The following is a 16,621-nucleotide window of genomic DNA, read 5'->3' as shown; positions in this document are numbered from 1 at the left end:
TTTATCCCCCGTGATCTAAAATGTGAATGATTTGTAATGTAGCTTCGACAGATATTCATTGAACCCCTTTAGTTGGTAAATACATACCAAAATATTTTTTTTTTTTTCGCTTCGTCAACCTCATGCCGAAGTGGGCAATATAGCCTACATAGTAAAGCAAATCTAAGCGGACCCTGAGAACTTCATAAGGAAGATTTAGAAGTGCCATATCAGAAACCTGACCGTCGTGGTATAATTGTTGAGGACACCATGAAGTCGCCAATGCAAATGTTGCCGTTTTGCAGCGCCTATGCAACGCTTATACTGTGCTTTTACTGTTCATGTTACGACACACGTCCTTGACTCGGATACGATGTCTGGTATAAGCGTACAGGAAACGCCATCTAAACGGCGACCTTGCAAATTTGTCGCTGCAGCCGCCCATACGGTATGACCGTGAACTAAATTTAATTGTTTGTCTCAGAACAATCCTTATTTTCCTCATCTTTTTTCTCTCCTTTGTAATCTAACACATTGTCTACCCCAGTCCAGTTCTAATGACGTTAGTTTTAACCAATTAAAGCGTTCCTTAACACTACTTTTTCGCTTCGTGGTTCTTCGGTTCTCCCTCGTTGGAGATGAGATATAGAACATAGAATATAATCATAGAATGACGAATAATAGGGTTGCGAAACCTAAAAGAGAGCAATATGACAGCCTCTTTGAGTTTCATTGATCCAAAAAATTCGTTATTATTATTAAGAAACAGACCGTACATGAGACACTCTTTGATTTCTTCAAATAATGTTCTAAGAACGGATCTGACGATAGAAAATTTGTCAGAATACATGGAAAACGGAAAATTTAAAATACAAAGAAATGAAATTTTATTCTTATTTTAATAAGATTGATCCTTGATTTACTTTGCGTTGATAAAAACGTAGATTGAAATTAGTTTTTACCGGGGGAAATTGTCAGTCGTTGAAATTTCTGGGATGTAATTCGATGTAAACTTACTTAAATTTAATCTTTGTCAATTTTTACACTTGTTTTCAAGTTGATATTCAAATTACCCAAAAAATTCGAATTTACCAATGAATGTAAGAAAACTGTGGACTAAAGGCCTTAAACGCAATTCAATGGGGAGACAAACTTGGATACTTGGAAGTATAAGGACTCCTCAATATTCAATATCGTCGAAATTTCTCAAAAATCTTAAATTAAGATTTGTCCTTTTATTTGAAGTAATCTGGTTTATATAGTTTTAAAGTAAACTACCTTTTGAATATCTGTGAGATCTATCTATAGTTTTTTTTTAAACAAAATATTAGACAGTATACGAAACATCGTTCTCTATTCCAGCCTTTCACATCTTTCACAATAGCTATCAAACCATTTCACCATCGGAAAACTAACTCCATAAAATTTGTGCCTTCCAACACGAAAAATGACAAATTTCAGAAAATCTAAGTGCGTTTAACGAAACATCGTCCTCTATTCCAGCCTCTGACAACTTTCACAATAGCTATCAAACCGTTTCACCATCGGAAAACTAACTTCATAAAATTGGTGCCTTCCAAAGACGAAAAATGACAAATTTCAGAAGATCTATTTAGTGCGTTTAACGAAACGTCCTCTATTCCACGCTTAGTTTTTTTTAGTGGAATTGCAGGAACCACAGACGGCTGATTGAAAATTGGAATAATGCGAATTGATACTATCATAAAATCTAGAAAACCCCTTAAACAATCCGTAGACATCTCAGCTTCACAATGATCAAGGAATTACGTCTTCAGCTTCTACATTGACTGCATTTCTTGTTTCAAGAAAGTTTGTGAATGCAGCAAATTGATTGGATAGTACGCTAGCGAATACAGCCAATCTAAGCCCTCAAATGAAAGACTGTAAACAATTAATACGCATGAAATTGGGGGCTCTGATTAGCTGTATTCGCTGGCGTACAATCTACAATCTTATCAAATCGCTGACCGTAAAACAAGTGGGCCATATAGCAGTCAACGTAGAAACGCTTTGTTCTTTGTGAATATGTACAATTAATTTTCTAATACTAAAAAGTTTAAAAATCGGACTGTTAGGCCTATATCCCACGAATTTCATAAAACAATGCTTGCTCTCTCTTATAACCCTATTCTTGAAACTAAAATTCACTTTACGATATTGATTTAATTTTATCTTATGAATTATTTGCCATTGGAACTTTATAATTCCCGTTTGCTTGAAGCATGCCTACTTTCCTTTTAATTTTCCGAAAATGTCCATTGATAGAATGTGACATTTCCTACACTACCTTGATGAGTTTCTTTTTTTTATATTTTAAGTTTCTATAAGTAAAAAAGCATTAAGTTAAGTTATATTCATAGTTAGACAACGGGCACTTGTAAAATGATGAGGTCATTTATTATAACGTCATGTATAATTATATTTTTTTTTTGTCGAGCCTTACGATGCTTACGTTGGCAGTTGGCAAATGGGTCTACCTAAATGATATTATGAAGAAAAATTAAAAGGTGATAAAATACAGAAAATATTATTGTGTGTTACAAATTCAACAAAACAAAACGTGATGTAGACGTTAAGATTTTTTTTCTTAAATTTTGGGGGATTTGTTTGTTTTAACCTCGACTAAATTCAACAAAGTGATGTTCATGTTTAAAATATTTACATTTTGTACTGGGTCAATTTGTCCGTCAGTTTTGAAAGTTTTGTGAAAATTCATATAAATTTTGTCGAATGTTGCGTTCTTTTCATATTTTCAATATTCAAAACGAGAGAAAATTAGAATGAATATTCTGTATAAGTAACTGTTTAATTGAATGCCATAATACCGCCATATCTGTCCTATAAATAATTTTCCAATTGTACTAGTGCAAAGCATTAATTAAGCCTAATATTTCATTTCCAGAAAATAACTAATAAATTTCAAATGTGTTTAGTTGTTTAACACCAAGCCATATACTTTAAATCATAGATAGACATAGTATACAAAACATAATATAGGCCTAATAGTTAAATCGACCTTATAACTGATTCAAAAATTTACCTAATCATATACATAACATTTTTTTCAATTAAATTAATTTTAATTATAAATTCTTTTTTGAAAAAAAAATAGTTTCCCAAGATAGTATGGTATATAAGCCGGTAAGAGGTAATCGATCGTAACGGGGTCAATATTTGACCTCTCAGAACAGATTATTTATACCAAGCTTCAATATAGTGCACTTCTTGAGTTTAGGATACAAAATGTCACGCGCTAGGAACTATATTATGGCGTATTCTTACGGTGGTCAGTCGGCCTGACGTCACAAGTTGCTATGATACCAATTTTTTTTCTTCTTTGGTGCTAAGTCGCGTAGTATTACTATGCTATTTAGTGACTACTTTACATCGCTAATCTTTTTGTTATGGCCTGGGCGGCTCAAGATAAAAGTTGATACACACGATGCAGACCATGTCAAAAATCAAATCATTGACAAAAAATACCTAGTGAACATTAAGCAAAATTTTGCTAGTAAAATTAATTGCCTACATATACCTATATATATAGGTATTGTTATATTGCAAATAAAAATCAATATTTCCTGTAAAATAAATCACCAAGGTTTCAATTTACATCGAGTTACATGCAACTTGAATCTATAATTATTGATTATCGAATTTTAATTTATTAACACTTTTTTTCTAAAAAGTCAATAAAATTATGTAATAGAGAAATCAATTCTTTAAACATAGATATTCGAAAAGAGTACCAAAAATGACAAAGTTTGATACCAAGCATGCCTATGTTCTGTTACATACTTATCTAAAGTATGTTTTAGTCTGAAAAGCGAGCGTTGCCGAAGGACGAGTGACGTCACGTATGAAAGAGGAGGAAGACAGAAGGTCCGAGAAATGGCGACTCCATGATCTGTCGCTTCGGGGGGTGATTGAAGTGGGCCATGTTCAACATCCACCCGAACATTTATGTGAATATTCGTACATTGAAATTATAAGGATTATTGTTACCGGTTTTATAGATAATACGTGTTCAAAATGGAAAATATGTACAAAGTTGGAGGTAGGTAAAATTGAGAATATGGATACAGCATGGACGGGCCCTCTCAACCCACGCGGCATGATATGTAGGGTATATTGCACTGATTTGAGGGTGTTTATAAGATTTAGGTAGAAGGGCACTTTGCATATACACGACGAATTTATTGCTAATATTGATTTTAAAGAGATATTGTTGAAGAAAATGTTATTTGATTGACATTGATGATTTTAATTTGATCATATTCTAAACGCGCATTCATGTAAGTGTGTAATTTGGTCCAAGTTCAATACCCCAATCAATAATTTATGGTGTCTCAATTTCTTAATGAATTGTCATTTTCTTTAACTATTTATTCATATCTATTCATTTATAAACATTTCATATCTTCAATGTGGTAAAAAGTCGCCGAAATCGCCCGTCCATTTTTGAATGGAACTATTTCCTGTCGGCTTTTTTGTATACAAAACGGTATATTTTTACACTCCACACAAAGACATTTGATTGTTTTATTTTCAGACTATGTCTATTTTGAGACTTCCTCCACCTCTCCTTTTCAAATTAGACGAATTGAAGAACTCAATAAGGTACATATTTCTATTTATGATCTTTTCTTTAATTTTTGATAATGGTTCATTATTGACTCTATCAGTAAATTGCAATGGCGTCAAGTGCCATTTTTCACAGTCGAACTATTTTGGGCTCATTTTGTGCCTCCGATTTTTAATTGTTTTATCTCAATTTTTATTTACAGACTCCAAATGGACACGTGGAAGCCAAAGTTATGTGTTTTTATCGAAGAAGGGATATCTCCAGTTCACTTATTATGCTGGCAGATAAACATCAGAGTAAGTTATAGTGTGGGACTAGCCTCTTGTTTATTCACAAAACTTAGCTAATGATGATCTGCACGCGCCATCAGAGGCACATAGTTAAGAAGTTGACCTACTTTGAACCCACATTTAGTCACTTGAATGATTAAACTCAACTATTTGCATGAGTCAATTTCAACATCAAAGTTCAAGATGGCAAACTTCAGATTAAGGATTTATTTAATTCAACTTTAATTATGCAAAATTATGCTTATTATTTGTGTTTGGGCCATTATTAGGCTAGAGATTAGAAGAATATCCCAGCTTGTCTGTCTAATGACCTACTTTAATTTTATTGTGTAAAACCAAGCAAGTTAGATCACATCAAGAAATATCATAATTGTCAATCTTTCAGTAATTCAAAATTGCCTATTATATGGGTGGGATAGTTTAAACTCATCTCGCCCCTTCACTATGCAATATGATTTCTCTGAAAGTTGTTGAAATAGGCCTACTTTCTTGAAATAATTCCCAAAATATAAAGGACATCCCCTCCCTTTTTTGCCTATATGTCAAACCAATATAATATGCAGCTTTACTACAATAAAAGTCTATGAATTGTAAAAACCAGCTTGCTACTAGTAGTTTGAACAATGGCTGTGTATTGAAAAGATAATACGTAATGGTGTGATATAGGTTATGTGTAACTAAGAGTAGGAGACAGCAGAATAAGCTATTTATAGACTCACATTTCACTGTCTTGATCAGAATATTGATTTTACTAGTCAATTGAATGGTCTACAGATAGGCCTAGATATGGCTGCCTTCTAGCTCAAATATAGGTTTACAATAAGCTGATAATAGATACTTGCTATGTCTGGCTTTTGTTGGCTTTCTTTGATGACAATTAAATTTCCATTTTGTTGATGCTGAATATAATCTGTAATTTAAAACTGCAAAGAAGTTTTTTTTTTGCAATTCAATTGAAAACTAAGCTTACTTAATTGTACTCCTGAATTTTGCATTGTTGGCTTGAATTACGAAATATTGTAATGCAATACAAGTACAATCGATAAAAATAATGTTTCTCAATACTTTATTTTATTGCAAAGAGTCCAAAGTCATGCAAAAAATTGTAAGCTTATACAAATTTTCACCTAATCATTGGTGAGAAAAGATATTAGATTTTATAAAATGGAGATTAAAATGTAGTAGGTGAAATGTGACAAAAAACAAGGAAATTAGTACTTTACTTTAATTTTTTGCTACAAAAAATCTTAAGATTGTCGCTTTAAGTCATATAAATAATATAAGATTGGGTCAGACTAACCTTCAAAAATATTTCACTTTTATAAAAATATCTTTTGTCATTTTACTGTCAGATTTTAGCTTATTATTCTGTTACAGTATAATGTAACACAGGTAATTATTATAGACCTAGCTATTCTTGATAATAGTCAATATTAATAAGGCATCGTTGAATTTGAAGTTAATAAAATTAACAATGTGGTTATAAGATATGTCTTAAGTGTTGAAGTATTATACATGAAATTTGGCATTTCTTTATTTGAAGAGTGCAAGTCGTGGAGTTCAAACATCATATATATCTGTAATAGTAATTCATACACTGTTAATTATATGTCAGATTAAATTCCAATAAATATCAAGGTTTTAATTGTAAATAAGGCCTGATTCTATATTGCTATGAAATAATAATGTTAAAAACCACCATCCCTGTCTACTTGATTCACATTGAATGGATATTTTTAAGATAAAGTTTTTTTTACAAGTTAACAGAAATGAATGAATGCCTACAGTTTAAAGTGAATGAATGAATTCTTTGTCTGGGTATCTTTAATCTGTTTTTCTGACACATCAAAGTAGAACAAAGAAAATTGCCCTCCCAGATGTTCACAGTACTAAATAATAGTTAGGCCAGAACAAATTCAATTGTGACTATATTAGGCCAACAATAAAAATATTGATTGAAAAGCAATGAATTATACCATGTTTGTAACTTAAAGGGTGTGTCATAATATTTCTATATTAATCAGCAACATCATTAAGAAATCAATAAATTAACATAGTGTAAATATGTTAATCTACTCAAACATCTTGATTACTTTGATGATTTGTGTATTTAACTAATAATATATAAACTTATATACTGTATATTTATATCAAAAAACACAAGGGAATATATTATGGTATAACACACTTCTTTAATAGTTCTTTGTGTTTTTTGTAATATGTGCTCTCTGTTCTAAATGTAGTTCAAATCTTATATACATTATATACAAAATGATAATATAGTGGTGAACATTATCTTTCATTGCAATAACTAGAATTTATAATGATGTGATAATAGGTCTTATTTAAAGGGATTGTAAAGAGGATTTCTAAATTTTCTATGCTTATCGATTTTTATGAAAAGGCTGACAGCCTGTACCTGAATACACAAGTAGGATATTTACATGAATGTTGACTATTCAAATTAATTAAAATTTTGATATTTCTATATTTCTAGAGTTCTTATTTGATCACGTTTAGGCAAGCTTGACTAGTGATGGAGTTCAAATCAGATGTTTTACTGTCTATGATAAAAGTAAAATGCACGGGCGAAAGTAATATCAGTAAAAGATCAAGATCTTTCTTGAATTTCATGAAAATTGATAGATCTAAATAACTATTCTTTGTATTTGCAGGTTTATTGGAAGAAAATGGAGAGACAGTTCCGGAGGAGAAAGAAGAGGAACAGAGTGAAAAAGGATCACATCAGTTGAAACATCGAGAATTATTTTTATCACGCCAAGTTGAGACATTACCGGCAACTCATATTCGTGGAAAATGTGTTGTTACTCTTTTAAATGAAACTGAAGCATTGACTTCTTATCTCAATAAAGAGGATATGTTCTTTTATTCACTAGTCTATGATCCCCAACAAAAAACATTGTTAGCTGATAAAGGGGAAATTCGTGTTGGATCCAAATATCAGGCAGAAATAACTTCACTTTTAGAAGGTAAGTTGTCATGTGTGACATTGCGTTTGACAGTACAAGCTGTGTATGTAATGGTAATCAGTATCCCTTAAAATTACAAGTTACTGTTCCACAGAAGGCTTAAAGCATTGTTCACTAATTTATTCTATGAGTGAAAAAGTAGACATTGTCAATAAGTTGACTCAGTAAATCACTCTAACCCCTGGGATATCAGTACTTGATGATTTTTCCCTTTCAGAGAATTGTTAAAGAGATACTCAGGATTCTCTACATTAACGAGTTTATTTTGGTGTTACTGGGGAAACTTGAATTTTTTTAATTGTCTTTTCAGGTGAAGATACTCGGAAACTATCTGAATTAGAAGATTTAATATGGCAGCCATGTCCAGAAAATGGTATTACAGATAAAGAAATCGACCAGTTTCAAATTGTAGCAAAGTAAGTTTATAGGCTTAAAAAAAGGAGAAAATTTATGTGTCATGAAATACGTCTTGTTGAAGCCAAGGTTGTTGAGTTGATGGTACTAGTCTTTATCAATTTTAATTCTAAAGTGTTTGGTCATAATTGTCTTGTTTAACTTTGGAGATGATATTTTCAAATATCATGCTCAGTGAACATTTGGGACTCTTAACTGTCTAGGAACATGTATTAAAGCTACAAGAGATACTGTGATTAAATCTAAAAGAATAATTACTATTGATATACTGTAATAAATCCTGATGATGATAAATAACCCATCACTGACCTGTTCTGAATATTTACTGTGGATTTTGATGGACTGAAGGATTTAAAAGTTTCAAGTTTTATACGAAGAGATCTTGTGCAGGCCTCGTATTCTCTAAATGACATAAGAGCTTGGATGTTTGAGGGGCATAATTTCTTACTCTGTTTCTAGGATATCCTTGTGCTAAGATCATTTCAAGAGTATTAAGCCAGGAGTTGAAGATTTGTGAATAAAATGCATTCTCAATCAAGATAATGCTGGTATCAGAGATGGACACATTGCTTTCATAAGTGAAATGTGAAGTTCCAATCCAAACCTTGACAGCAGTTGCCCATTGGTAATTGCCAAAAAGATTATTGTATAATGCATTAACTGACCCCATGTATTTTATCTTATTAGATCTGTAGGAACATTTGCCAGAGCATTAGACTGTACAAGTACTGTAAGACAACCCAGTTTACATATGAGTGCTGCAGCTGCCTCAAGAGATATATCTTTAGTAAGTTTTTTTCATATATTTTGGTTGCTTTATCTAATGATTATATATGAACATAAACATTCTCATTGATAATTGGCATCAGCTTGTTTACTTCCATATAGAACTTCCTTTCTACAATATAAAGGTAGTCTTATAATTAGTTTCTAGGCCTCAACAAACAGTAAATATGAGGGAAGTATGTCATACACATAGTTTATGGCAATTACATACAATACAAACTTTGTTGAAATAAACTGACAGTGCTTCATACTGCCATTTTATGTGCAGAGGAAATAAGGATCAGTGTAATTTTGAGCAAGTATTAATATAATATTTTGACTTTTATATTTCAGTTTAATGCTATGCATACGTTGCATGAATACAAATATAACATAGCAAATGCAGTGACTAGTTTAGTACCTGATGGTGGACCTGTATTATGTAAAGATGAAATGGAAGAGTGGTCGGCATCAGAAGCTAATTTATTTGAAGAAGCTTTAGATAAATATGGGAAAGATTTTAATGATATTCGACAAGACTTTGTAAGTAGAAATTATTAGGTTTGAGATTTGACGAATTTCTTGGCCGCACCACCAACTTAAAATGGTGAGGCATCTGAAAAAATAATGAAATCCTGATGATGATATATAACCCATCACTGACCTGTTCTGAATATTACTGTGGACTTTGATGGACTGAAGGATAAATTATGATTTTTATTCCAATTTCATACTCAACTTTATTTGGTTTTTTGATAATTTCCAAACTCATTCCCACTTGACTTATTCAATTTCTCATCTTATAATGCTTTTATTTACTGGTCTTTATTACAGTTACCATGGAAATCATTAAAAAGTATTATAGAATATTATTATATGTGGAAAACAACTGATAGATATGTTCAACAGAAACGTATCAAAGCTGCTGAGGCAGAAAGAAAATTAAAACAAGTTTATATTCCTAATCAGTAAGTATCTTTATTGATTTGTCTTCTTCTGTAGATTACTTAAATACTTAAAAAACAAAATAAAAGGGCTATATTCTTAAACTTCCTTCTTTTTTTACTCCACTTCACAAAATATATTCTTACAGAGAATGATCAAATATTGTAACTGTGTTAAATTATTGAAATTTCCTTTGAATTTTTTTATAATCAAGGTGTCTGAAATTTATTGACTGAATTCTTGAATTGTCTTTTTCTAGAAAACCCAATCCTGCTCATCCAGCCGTATTATCTGGTAAAATGAATGGTGATCAAATGTCTGGTAGAGCTTGTGAAAGTTGTTATTGTAAGTCAGAGTTAATTCTCTTGAATCTTGAGTAACAGAAACTTTTAGTGGAAACTGGTTTTTTAAAGATCAAAGCAACTAATACTCTGTATAGAAAGTCACAAATAGTTCAGATGTTTGTTTCAAAATCAACTTGATAGCTTTCCAAAAACATTGCACACTTAAAAGATTTTGTGTTACCTTGTTGGTTGTCTCTTAACTATTAGTTATTATTTCAGCTTCTCATTCTAATTTGTGGTATGCATGGGGACCAAGTCACTTACAGTGTCGACTCTGTTCTTCATGTTGGACATACTGGAAAAAATATGGTGGTTTGAAGATGCCAACTAGATTAGGTAGGTTAAACATTTCCACAAATTATTTCAAGTATTGACTGTACAAATGTCTGTTCATGAAATTATCATCATTGCTGAAAAGCATCAGAGGAAATAATTTTATGATATACAATATAGAATCTAGCAAATATAGATTAAGTCACAACAAATATCTTATAATTTCTGTTATGCATTACAGATGGAGAAAGACCGGCACCAAATCAAAGACAGGGTCAATTTAGTAAGTGTTTTTTGAAATTAATTTAGTAAAGGAAAATTTAATTGCATTTCTAAATAAATACCATTTGTTTATGTCTCTTAATGACAGTTGTTTGTTCGTCCAAAAAAACTTTAATTTATGATAGTCATTGATAATATTTATGTTGTAGCTTTTAGTGATCGAGGTAATGCTATGAATATCATGAGAACTCATCGATGTACTATAGCTGGATGTGGCAAGGTAAATAAATATTTTGTCTTCTTATATACAATAATATATCTTCAAGTAGGGCTGGGTGATATACCAGTATCATACAGTAAAAACATATTGGACCAATATTACGATATATATATCCATATTGTAATGTATGAATGATATCCACTAGAACTAATATTAACCAGCACTATGAGCAGGTGTTTGTTTATTGTATGACAAGTACTATAACAATATTTTCTGGAACAATTTTTCTGCAGCAATATTTTCAAATGTTGCCATTACTATTTTTAGACACCTTGCGTTTTCTTTCTTCAGCCTGATAAAATTTGATTGTTTCTTTTAGGAATTCAAATTAAAGACTCATCTAGCTCGTCATCTAGCTACAGCTCATGGGTTAGCTATCAGACCAGGTAGTCCTAAACCTGTGATGAAAACACGAACAGCATTCTGTCTGGTGACGACAGCCTTAACAAGATTGTCTCGTAGACTGTGTAAAGATTTATTACGACCAAAACATGCAGCAAGATTGCCTTTTATACCCATTAATATTGCAGCCATTAAACAAGAATGTAAGTAGCACTATCAAATATATTATTTCAAGTTTCAGTCCTTGGAAATAGGCTGCAAGTTTAATTCATAGAAAGTTTATAGGTATAAAGGCATAAACAAGCAAACAAGAGCCAGTTTTCTAGATCTTGTACCAAGTCTTTGAAGATGAGGAAAGTGTTCACTGTTGAATATAAGCAACGGCTTTCTCTTTGCGACCTTAAAATGTGTCTACCTGAATTCCTGAATGTCCATGTTATATAAGGCTATTTATTATTTTCAGGTCAATTACGTTTAGAAGAACGGGGAAATTATGTTCCTAATATAAAATATCGTGTAAACTTGTCATTAGAACCAGTGTTGGCTAGATTGGGTATAGATATTACACAAGAAAAACCCCATTTACTAGGACGACATGGAACAAAGGGTAGGTTTTGGATGAAGTTATATTAGGTATTCTGGATGACACCGGTAGAGTGTAGATGATTGGTTGTCACTAAACATTAATTTGTTATACGATTTTGAAATCCAAACAAAGAAAAGGAAAGTTTCCCGAATCTTGCGTTTGTGCTTTAAATTGTTTGAAATGAATTTTGTTCATATTGCAGTTTATATAATAAACAAGTAATAAACAGTTATAAATTATTTGTAGGTAAACCCAATGAAAGAGTAAACAATACATCTTCAGTTAACAGTGGACATCCCTCTATAATGAGACGTCGTGGATATGAACAAAGTAATGGTGTAGATAATGGTAAGTTAAAGCTTTATTCTTACAACATTCAATCAATCAAGCATTTTCCTATAGGGACTTATTTCCCTTGTAACACCAATATTGAGGGAATTGTACTTTTTACTGGTGATTTAAAATTGAAATGAAATGAATGGAGTTTTACATCCTACATTTCTGCACCATGTGGGCTAATTAAGATGGGCAACGCGATGCAGGGTGCAATGAGGGAATATTTGCCAGGAAAGCAGCATAAGCCTGTTCTTTATCAATTTCCAACTGTCAAGGGATCAGACTGTAGGACACGGGGCCTCGTTTTATTGTCCCATCCGACCAGTTTTTTCCATGTCAGCCCATCTTACCTGCATCAATGACAGGGGGAAACATGGTTGAACTGGTGATTTAAACCACATTCAACCTTTATTAGGTGATAAGTTTTCAAAAGCCAATACAGGGCAGACTTTTAGAAGACTGGCTGTGGCATCAGAATATATCTCACCCACTGCACCGAACAGGCGACCATGAAACTTGCTACTGACTGTTCCATTAGTTGTCAATGGTTTTCAAGGAAATGATGTTCAGCAATTCTGATAAAATTATGTATTTATTTCAGGTCCACCTTCAAAGATTCAACGTGTAGGTGGTGTCAATTTACCCAGAGTTCCTTTACGAGTGCCAGTTCCCATGGTAAGTCCATTCTTCCTTGGTTAAGATTATTAAACAATACTGAATTACATGAAATTTCTATCATACTATATTTCACATAATTATAGTTGTGCAGAGATATTAAAGGCTTATTCAGATGAATTTATTATAAACACAAACTTGTTTGAGGAGTTGGCTATAGTTTCAGCTACCATTGAACAATAACACATATTGTGTTTATGTAAACCTTTTGAGTCCATAAATGTCTTTGCCTAACTATAATTATGCATGATTTTCATGTGATTCTGTATTATTGTTCCAAGTTCATTGTTTATATTTTCTTTTGTTTCTATTTCTGTTGTCTTTTCATTTCCTTCTATCTTTAATTGCCAGGTCTAAATTTTAGGTCTAAATTTTGTGTAAGAATTTGAAAGGTAGCATTTCTGATGTTTCTTGGCAGCAAAGTTGTTACGACAGTTTCAGATGTTCTTTTTCTCATTGTCTTTAATTTACTTCACAAGTACATAGGTGTAGAAATAAACCTGAAACTAGTTCATTGCATTTATATCCTTGTTTTCCTGTATAAGCTTACAGTTTTGGAAAAGGGCACTAAGCAAGTAAAGCATAAAGTATGCACAAGTATGATTTTCTGTGCAATTGAGGGGTTTGACTTCAGATATCCACCAGTGGGAATAATTGAGATCAAAGCAATAAGTGTGCATAAGTATAATTTTTTGAGCAATTGAAGGGTATGGTAAATCTACCGCCTTATACATACAATGCAAATTTAAGCTTCTCATGGGACAAAATTGAGTCAACTGTATAAGGACCTATAAGCCAATTGCAGTCTTTTCTCCATGTGATAAGTGTAATTTTTGTGCCTACAGAGAAATTCGGTATTACTTGGTGTGGGTATGAATAGAAGAAATAAAGTGCGTGTAGCTAAAGGCACTAGAACTCCTATGATAAGTTGGATTGATGACCCAGATGATGTCTATTTTGTTGCCACGGATGCCACAAGGTAAATTTTTTTACCTCCAAATTTCAACTCTGATTGGCTGCTTCATTTTTTTTCTGCTTTCAAATTTCGGTTGATCTATATCTCTCATTTATTTTGAAATATACCTTCTACTTCTAGAATAACCTCCACTTTCACCGTTGATTTTGTTTTAAGCATGGATTTTATGTTTTGTTTTGTTTACGTTTTTCCTTTTTTGGAATTTTACCATTTGGCTTTTCATTTTTGCACTTTCCTTTGTTTAAACCTAACTTTTCCTCCTTTTGCATGCCTTCTTTTCTTTTAACCTTTATTAGTATATTATCATGTTTATGTTTATAATTATATCATCAAATCTAAATAAATATTTCTTTATTAGGAAACTGAGGAGGAAGGTGTCACAGTCTGATCATAAACGTGCTGGACGTAACCCATGGAAACGACTTCTGCTAAAACCAGCTTTGAAAGTAGAAAAAGAAGTTGTAACTTTGGAGTGAAAAATTCAAATCAGGAAATTTACGGCACAAAATGGAGGAAATTAAATGAACTATAATAATATAGTAACAATGAAATCTCTTCAAGAAAGACAAAACATTGTGCATGTGTTGATCTTTTTCCAACCAGAACAGCATGTTTATTCAATTGTCATCAATTTTGATTGTAAATTTGTTCAATATTCAACAACTCATACATTCATATTATTTTCAAAATTTGTTAAAACTATTCCATAGATATTGAGGACAAACTTGTTTGGAAAATGTTGAAGGCAATAGCCTTGTTTCTCTTAGCATGCAGCAGAAACAAGCCAAGGATCAACTTTGATTTGTCTGTTCTTGCCCAGATTTTGCCAAATTGCCAAATAAAGTAGCGTTACTCAAGAATTCAATATATTATCTTATTAAAATTTTTATTGAGAAGAGGTTGAATATGGCACAAGATAAAACAGGCATAGACAGTTATAAGCGGGATATAATGCATCGGTGAAAGTCCTTTTTAGAATACAATGTTTTTTGTGAATGAAATGAAATCACTGGTGTTGAAATTCAACGTAGATTTGATTATTTTTATATAGACTTGTATAAAAACTATTATTAATTGTGAGAAATATTTTGTTTTAAAATGTGTCTTCCATATTTGCTATGTAAAATGTAGCTGGTATATATTAATTCGTATTTTTTTCTTTCTTTCTTCATCATTATTAGTAATCGTATTTATATTTTCATACAGTGTCTTTAGTGTCCATCAATAAATTAGTCTCACTCATTGCATTGTATAAAATTTGACCTTTGTCTAACCCGTGGGTCAATCATTATAATATCTACTAAAAATAGACTATATTTTCAATTGTGGAAGCAATTAAGTGGCGCTTTATTAGCATCTGATACCATAACATATAGTTTGCAGTAAATCATATCTCTAGTTTAAGCGAGAACTTAGATCAGTCTACTCTATTAATTATTGTTCAATAATCATTTCAATATTTACCATGCATGTCTGCTTTTATTTGGCAACAAACTGATGCAAATCTAGATGTTTGGTTTCATGTTTTTCTGAGGGTAATTCCTAGATCTATGTTTAATCAATTTCATTTTGCAAGTAATGTGCTTTCTTTTTTTTTTTAGTTCAAATAAATTTCCAATTCTGAACTCATAGTTCACTAACCAAACTGATAAAAGCCAAAAACAGGTGTTGATGTCGGTATCTTTTTGTATTTTTTCATTTCTTAGCAATTTGTATATATTTTAGCATCATTCTATGTTGTGCATTTCTTTTGCTCTGGAAATTGTATAAACTCTGTACAGTTTTTTGTAAATTTGAAAATCAAAATCTAAAAAATTTGGTTTTTAGGGCACTTGTTTAGAGTAAGCCACAGTTCTCATAACATTTGAATATTCATATCATTACTACCAAACTATCATAACACATTATTTATTTGGTTTTCTTTTCATACTGAGTTCTGCAATATGTACGTACAATTTCTTAAATAAAGTCAATGGCCTGATGAAATTTGTTATTCTTTAGACAGGTAAAAACCTGTTCAATTTAATGAGTCAAGATTTTTTAACCACAACAAGCTGGGGGCACACATTTATCTTGAGTAATATGTCCTATGAACCTGGTTTCCACGACAGACTTGAGTAGACTACACAATGATCAAAGAAAATTTCTTGTGGTGTGAAATGCACTTGGATTTCAGTTTATGATTAGGACATCAATAATAAATACCCCATCAGAAGCACTCTGTATTTAGTGAAATGTCTTATATCCAGCCTCATAGTTTTCATTATCACTTTCAATTAAAAATCATCTGCACACAGAAACATGAAAGCAAATATGATGACAGTCTTGTATCCAAACTGTTACATCTTCATTACCATTAGCTCATATCTCTATGTCATTAGGCACTGATGTTTAAATGATCTATTCTTACTTGCTTTTAACAAACAATTTGTCAACCTTCAATAGATACTCTTTAGCCTCCCCGCCACATAGTTGATTTGAATAAAGATTCTGAAACAGTAACTTCTAAACAAACTAATGAGGTTGTTGCTGTTGTTGAGCTTGACGTTGTTGAAAACGTGATGCCTGCTGTTGTCTTAACATAGTGTCATCATAAGA

The 16,621-nt window shown here is 31.8% G+C and overlaps 1 protein-coding gene across 1 annotated transcript; it reads left to right on the top strand.

The window, feature by feature from the left end:
• Positions 1-4,032: 4,032 nt before the first annotated feature.
• LOTGIDRAFT_180212 (hypothetical protein) lies at positions 4,033-11,661 on the top strand (the record flags this gene model as incomplete). The annotated part of the gene is made up of 12 exons (XM_009048740.1): positions 4,033-4,057; positions 4,553-4,620; positions 4,788-4,881; positions 7,551-7,865; positions 8,176-8,281; positions 8,967-9,066; positions 9,399-9,587; positions 9,879-10,012; positions 10,249-10,334; positions 10,553-10,669; positions 10,977-10,978; positions 11,428-11,661. The coding sequence occupies 12 exons, from the start codon at positions 4,033-4,035 to the stop codon at positions 11,659-11,661; spliced, it is 1,470 nt and encodes a 489-aa protein (XP_009046988.1).
• Positions 11,662-16,621: the final 4,960 nt, after the last annotated feature.

The sequence above is a fragment of the Lottia gigantea genome, assembly GCF_000327385.1.
Source record: "Lottia gigantea unplaced genomic scaffold LOTGIsca_128, whole genome shotgun sequence".
Classification (NCBI taxonomy): Eukaryota; Metazoa; Mollusca; class Gastropoda; family Lottiidae; genus Lottia; species Lottia gigantea.
Note: the sequence above shows the minus strand (reverse complement) of the source record. Positions and strands in the feature narration are given on the sequence as shown.